This window comes from Morone saxatilis, unplaced genomic scaffold (assembly GCF_004916995.1).
Source record: "Morone saxatilis isolate NCDOM2014 unplaced genomic scaffold, NCSU_SB_2.0 Contig6, whole genome shotgun sequence".
NCBI classification, from domain to species: Eukaryota; Metazoa; Chordata; class Actinopteri; family Moronidae; genus Morone; species Morone saxatilis.
In genome coordinates this window covers 7194132-7201004 of record NW_023340206.1, presented here as the reverse complement: position 1 = coordinate 7201004, position 6873 = coordinate 7194132, and the positions used below count along the sequence as shown (strand labels likewise).

Here is a 6873-nt window from a genome sequence, read left to right as displayed (position 1 = left end):
AACCATCCGAAGTCACTCAAGAGAAGAGCGAAGACATCTTTTCCATCGAGAAAATCCTTCAGTGCCGTCCTTTGCTCTTCTTTTAGTGAAGAAATACTCTCCAGGTCTGATATAACTGATGCCAGCAGCATAAACACTAACCTCTTTTTTTCAGTGGCTTACAATAAATCTTGCAGCTTTAATGATCGACACCATTATAAAAGACAGTTGGTTATGTTAAATGTGATGTAACTGTTGTATCCCCGAGCAGACAGAGTTTATGTGATAACCTCCACCATCCAGACTGACACATCTCTCATCTGCTCTCAGGCAACATTTAAGGGCTGGATGGATATCATGTACGCAGCTGTGGACTCTCGAAATGTAAGCGCTTTCACAAAGTTGAAAAAAGCCATTTAGCTTTTCTGCATTATGGGATTGACATACACAAGTTATGAAGTATTTATTTTTTATATTTTGTTCTCTCTTGCTTGTTCTAGTTGGAAGACCAGCCTAAATATGAAGTGAACCTGTACATGTACCTCTACTTTGTCATCTTCATCATCTTTGGCTCCTTCTTCACCCTCAACCTGTTCATCGGCGTGATCATCGACAACTTCAACCAGCAGAAGAAGAAGATGAGTTGCATTTAGTAACAGTCTCTATCAGATCAAGTAAACGTAGATAGTGAAATGTTCTATAGACTTGTTAGGAGAGATGGGTCAGCTTTTTATGGATGCAATAATATTTCAAAGTAAAACTGAAATCCCAGGAAATCCCGGGTTATTGGTTCAACCCTGCCAGCTGTTATTAATGTTGACACTCACAGCCAATGGATGTTTCAATGGAGCACCAACGGACACCACTCCAAGCACAGTCCGGGTCCGGATCAGAGCCGGCTGCGTTAAAGAAAGAACGGAACTACAGAATAATGATTATCTGTAGCACAGTGAGGACCTGCTACTGCCAAGGATTTCGGAGGGTGCATGAGTCACTGAGAAACACCCTGCCTGCATTCACACACACACACACACACACAGATATATATATATTGTCAGGGTGAATGTAGTCTGGAAATGTGCCCTCCATTCAACCAAGCGCTAACATGTAGGATTGGCAACGCCCAGGAGAGGGAGGAGGAGAGGTTGAGGGTTGGGGAGGGGGAGGGGGTTTGCACTGTGTTTGCTGCGTGCTGGCAGGTCTGACTTGACTGACTGACTGAGACACTGTATCGTTTGGTGCGGTTCAGCGGCCCCCACAGGCACAGCGTCACACAGATGGTTGTCGAGTGTTGACACCAGTCCTCCCTCCAGACACGCATCATACAGCGAGTGAGCCCAGAGTGTGATGTGTGCCTCGCGTAGGATAGCGTGAGGGGGATTCATGTCTTCTGTTAATGAGACCATAGAGACCGCGTTGACGCCATCCAAAAAGGGTTACAAATAAAGAATTAACTAAAAGTAATACAACAAATTTAGAAAGAAACACTGCATGACATTACAAAAAAGGGAGTGGGGGGATTTTCCTGCAGGTGAGATTGTTTTCTGTTGATTGGTGATGTGTCTTTAAAAAAGAGAGCTTGCTGCTGTCAGGCATGCTCTGTGAAAGGCTTCGTGCCAATATGCGTCAGCAGTTTTGTGCGCCTATTGATCTCAAATCAATATAGATAAAAGAATAACATGAGGTAATCCTTCTGCTGGTTCTGCCCTGTGAACTGCCGCCTTTATTCTTCACTTTGTTTTTTGGGAAATACAGACTGTTTTTTTCTTTGTTTTTTATTAGACAGAGCACCCAACTGATCTTCTGTGCAGGAGAGCCACACCTGTTTCCTCTTACAAATTGATTTTTGATTGGTTTTGGTGACCTGACCGTATGGGGTTGCAAGAAAACGAGACAGCAACAACAACCAAAATGGCCACTTGACAGATCATAGTATACAGTTCCACAAATGCAAAGAAGATGTAATTTACTTTGCAGAAGTGTCCTATTAAGAGGGATAGAGGGTTCTCTGTCTTAGGTGTCATATATTTTCTAAGGACTCCACATTTTACCGTCAAACGATTTTTTACTGAATTTTCCTGCAGACTGATGATTGTGTTATACTCTCTGTGAAGCTTCTGATTTCATTAGAAACATTGAAGACCTAGTGTACTTCGAAGGCATTGTTCCAAACTGAAATATATGGTGGATTTGTCGTTCTCTTTGCTTTTTTTTAAATGTAAACAAAATATTTTCATACGTGGTTATAACCAAGTTTTGTTTTCCTCCTCTTTACTTTGGAGGTCAGGACATCTTCATGACAGAAGAACAGAAGAAATACTACAATGCCATGAAGAAGCTGGGCTCCAAGAAACCACAGAAACCTATACCTCGGCCTACAGTAAGCCTATACGTGCTCACACTGTGCGCTTTATTCTGTCTATTCTACATGCAGAGGCGTGAAATGACCACTGCTCTCTTGTCCTCTCCGCCTCCCAGAATGCATTTCAAGGCTGCGTGTTCGACTGCATCACAAAGCAGGCCTTTGACATCGTGATCATGATCCTCATCTGCCTTAACATGGTGACCATGATGGTGGAGACGGATGACCAGACGCCAGATATGGACAAAATCCTCTACTGGATCAACCTGGTCTTCATCGTGCTCTTCACCGGGGAGTGTGTGCTGAAGATGATCTCTCTGCGTCACTATTACTTCACCATTGGCTGGAATATATTTGACTTTGTGGTGGTGATCCTGTCTATCGTAGGTGAGGAAAAGTTTAAGGTACCTCAGCTTTCCAGTCCTACTACTGAGTGAAAATGTGTCCTGAATGTCTTTTTTTTTTTTTTTGCTTTTGCAGGCATGTTTTTATCTGAAGTTATCGAGAAGTACTTTGTGTCCCCAACACTGTTTCGAGTGATCCGCCTGGCCAGGATAGGCCGCATCCTCCGCCTTATCAAAGGTGCCAAAGGCATCCGGACGCTCCTCTTTGCCTTGATGATGTCTCTCCCTGCCCTGTTCAACATCGGCCTCCTTCTCTTCCTAGTCATGTTCATCTACGCCATCTTTGGCATGTCCAACTTTGCCTACGTGAAGCGGGAGGCCGGAATCAACGACATGTTCAATTTCGAGACCTTCGGGAACAGCATGATCTGCTTGTTTCAGATTACCACCTCGGCCGGGTGGGACAGCCTGCTGGCGCCCATACTGAACAAGAGAGAGCCCGACTGTGACAGCCAGATGGAGCACCCGGGCAACTATTACAAAGGCAACTGTGGCAACCCGTCAGTGGGCATCTTCTTCTTCGTCAGCTACATCATCATCTGCTTCCTCATTGTGGTCAACATGTACATCGCCGTCATCCTGGAGAACTTCAGCGTGGCCACAGAGGAGAGCGCCGAGCCGCTGAGCGAGGATGACTTTGAGATGTTCTACGAAGTGTGGGAGCGCTTCGATCCCGACGCCACTCAGTTCATGGAGTACAGCAAGCTCTCTGACTTTGCAAACGCTCTCGATCCACCGCTGCGCATGCCCAAGCCGAATATGATCCAGCTCATCTCCATGGACCTGCCGATGGTGAGTGGCGAGCGCATCCACTGCCTCGACATCCTGTTCGCCTTCACCAAGCGAGTGTTGGGCGAGGGCGGTGAAATGGACGTGTTACGCGGGCAGATGGAGGAGCGCTTCATGGCGTCCAACCCCTCTAAGGTGTCCTACGAGCCCATCACCACTACGCTCCGCCGCAAACAGGAGGACATGTCAGCCAAAATCATCCAGAGAGCCTTCCGCCACTACATGATCCGCCTGGCCATGAAGAAGGCCTCCGCCCTCTACAAGGAGAAGCTGAAGGAGGGCATCCGCGACCCTGACAAGGACGTGATGGTCATCAGCAAGTTCACCGAGAACTCCACTTCGGACAAAACAGACATGACCCCCTCCACAGCCTCCCCGCCTTCTTACAATAGTGTGACGAAGTCGGACAAGGACAAATACGAGAAAGAAAACAGGGAAAAGGAGAACAAAGGGAAAGACTTGAAAGACAGAAAGAAATAGACTTTTTAAAAAGGAACAAAAAATAAAAAAAATGCATCAGAGACATGAGGGAAATTTGTTTACAGCTTCTAAAGGGGGTAGATAGACGTACACTTGTGTGTTGATTGTTCCGAGGAATGCTACGCCAGGTAGGCCTAAAATGGGAGTGCGGTTATGTCATATGTGAATACATGGGGGTCTTCTCAGTGGGGAAATATGGAATCAAATTATCCAGCAGACACTGCCAGAGATTGACTGGAACATGGAAAAGCCTCTCTGCAAAACGCTTGTGATTTTCCTATTGGTTGTTGTTACTATCTGACACACTTGAGTGTACTGTTAAGTTGTCTGTAGCTAGTGCTGCTGCTACTACTATAAATCCAGTGTCTTGAATTTAACAATCGCTGTATCACTTAACAAGTACTCTGCATTTTTTTTGTTTTGTTTTTTTGTTACAGGGTTTCCTTTTTTAATGAGAAAGAATGTTTTCTACTTTTTTGTGTCATTATCGTGAGAATGTGTCCACTGCTTTCACTGTTGTAAAATCACCAAGGGCAGACAAAGTCAATGCTGGAAACTACAACCATCTGAAACTCGTACAATGCAGGGTCAGTGACAGAATGCTCTCGATTCATACAGTATACGAAGTGCTGAAGTGCAATGGACAAATACGTTCTACTCACTGGTGTGCCATCAGTGATTGTTGAAACCTGTATTATGCTTCTAGCTGGACTGCCATCTCCGCCCCATTTCAGTAGAAAAATACAAGTCTCTAAATACAGAGAAGCTGAATGTATGCAAGGAATGAGACACGTTTAAAGCGACTGTTTGACATTTTGGGAAATATTCTTAGAGGCTTTTTTGTGGAGAGTTCGATGAGAAGGTTGACGCCACCCTCACATCTGTCCGTTAAATATGAAGCTAGAGCCAGAAAATTGTTGGCTGAAAGGACCAGTGTGTTTGTCCATTCTGGGCTACTGTAGAAACATGGTCGATAAAAGAGGATCCACTCCCTCTGTAGATAAAAAGGTCTCATTCTGAGGTAACAAAAGCACAACCAATCTTATTTTCAGGTGATTGTACACTAATGAAAACTTACCTATGACTATTATATTCCATTTCTGCCTTTAGATCCTCCTAATGGTTACACACTGGACCTTTAATAGAGCGGTAACAGTAAGCAGTTTAACATGCAGATGCAGATGTGGCAATGTGCCCCGCTACATGTGCAACCTGCATGTAACCACTGCAGTGCTGTTTTTTTGTTTACAGCTGCTGTTTGTCTGTGCCTGTGTGTTTGAGGTTTAATATTTTACATTATAGAAGCCTAAAATGTAAGACTGTAGCATATTTTTTTGCTGAATACTGGAAAGAGTACAGAGTTCATTCTTCAGTGAGTGTCATCGAGGACACAGGACGCATTAGTGAGGACAGGACAGTCCTACTGCTTTGATTAGATGGTCTGCATATCAGATTATGCCATTTATTGAACCACCTGCATAGTTTCCATCTACAGAATTTGCGCACTGCTTTGTTTGCTGAGCTGAAAACGGCTATTTTAACATAAACTAATTGTACCAGATGAAAAGCTGATTGGGTTATATCACCATTATAACGCAGATTTAAGGTCAGGCTATAGCTTCGGCAACTGTGGAGTGGCGTTTATGAGCTAGAGTGCTTTAGTGACGTACAATAGTCTTAAATATATGATAACACAAGCACACATGCTAAAATTCCTGGGACGCTCTGTGGAAAAGGGACCCTATTTTGGCGGGAATTTACTTGAAAATCCCAGAATTCCCTTACCCTGAACCCAACCCTGCAGATAAAATCGAAAGATACTACTACTGAACACTTAATCATAGATAAAGATCTTTACTTCAGCTCACACTGGTTAATCATTTGTCTCCATTGGCCCATTTCCAACAAATCTCACTTATGCAACACTACTTTTGTGGAACTAAGGAATTTAAACAGGCAACATCCATCTACACTACATATCATACTCCCTTCCCGTACCCCAGGCAGTATTACCTCACTGACTGTGAGTGGTCCTTTTCTAACATACTGCCTGCCATGTTCTCGCATGTTTTGTCACTTACAGCATATTGTGGGAGTGATCACAGAGAAGTCACAACACAAAAAAAAGCCCTCAGGTGAAGAAACACCTGTGTACCACAAAAAGGAACTTTGAATTTCAGGTCAAACTAAAATAAGCCGCAGCACCAAACCATAAAAAAAAGTACATGATTTGTTTGGCAATGAATCTGTGTGTTATTGTGCTCTGAAAACCCGATGTCCTGGTTTGTTTGACCAACAGTCTTAATTTAAAAGAAAAGACAGAAGCAAATGTTCATATTGGAAATGCTGGAACCAGACGATATCTGCCATTAAACTGTGATGAATCAACTGAATCATAACGCAACATATCCACCACACAGTACTAAACTGTGTGTTTTTTTATGTTGCTTAATTCTGCTGACCTACTATGCTGTATGAACGTGTGTTACCCTCGCTTAGCCAACATCTTATTTTCAACACGAGATGAGTCGGAGTAAAATGACCTAAATTATTCAATTCTCAGCTGGAATTCCTGACTTACTGTTGCCACTGCTTCTGTTTCAGCCCGTTATATAGTGTTTTCTGGAGTCAGTGAAGAGCTAAATGTGTTTGCAAATTCCAGTTCTGTTCCTGTTGTTATTTCCCTCAAGTTATTCCTACAAACAGTACAGGTGGATTTTAGTGAGTCACACCCCAGATCCAGTGCAGTAAGAAGGAAAAATGTTTTATGGAGGAGAGGAGCTTCTCCAAACTCCTGCCCTGACATGTTAAACACTGCCGAAGCTTCGCTAATGCACTGTTTAACACACACACACACAC

General features: G+C 43.7%; 1 protein-coding gene across 1 annotated transcript in view; it reads left to right on the top strand.

The window, feature by feature from the left end:
* Positions 1-4997, top strand: part of scn1lab (sodium channel, voltage-gated, type I like, alpha b) — a 31982-nt gene extending 26985 nt beyond the window's left edge. Inside the window, exons 23-27 of the mRNA XM_035677883.1 lie at positions 310-363; positions 480-617; positions 2255-2359; positions 2458-2728; positions 2822-4997. Of these exons, the coding sequence (XP_035533776.1) occupies positions 310-363; positions 480-617; positions 2255-2359; positions 2458-2728; positions 2822-4014 (1761 nt within the window). The 3' untranslated portion in view covers positions 4015-4997. The remainder of the gene's footprint in view (positions 1-309; positions 364-479; positions 618-2254; positions 2360-2457; positions 2729-2821) is intronic.
* Positions 4998-6873: the final 1876 nt, after the last annotated feature.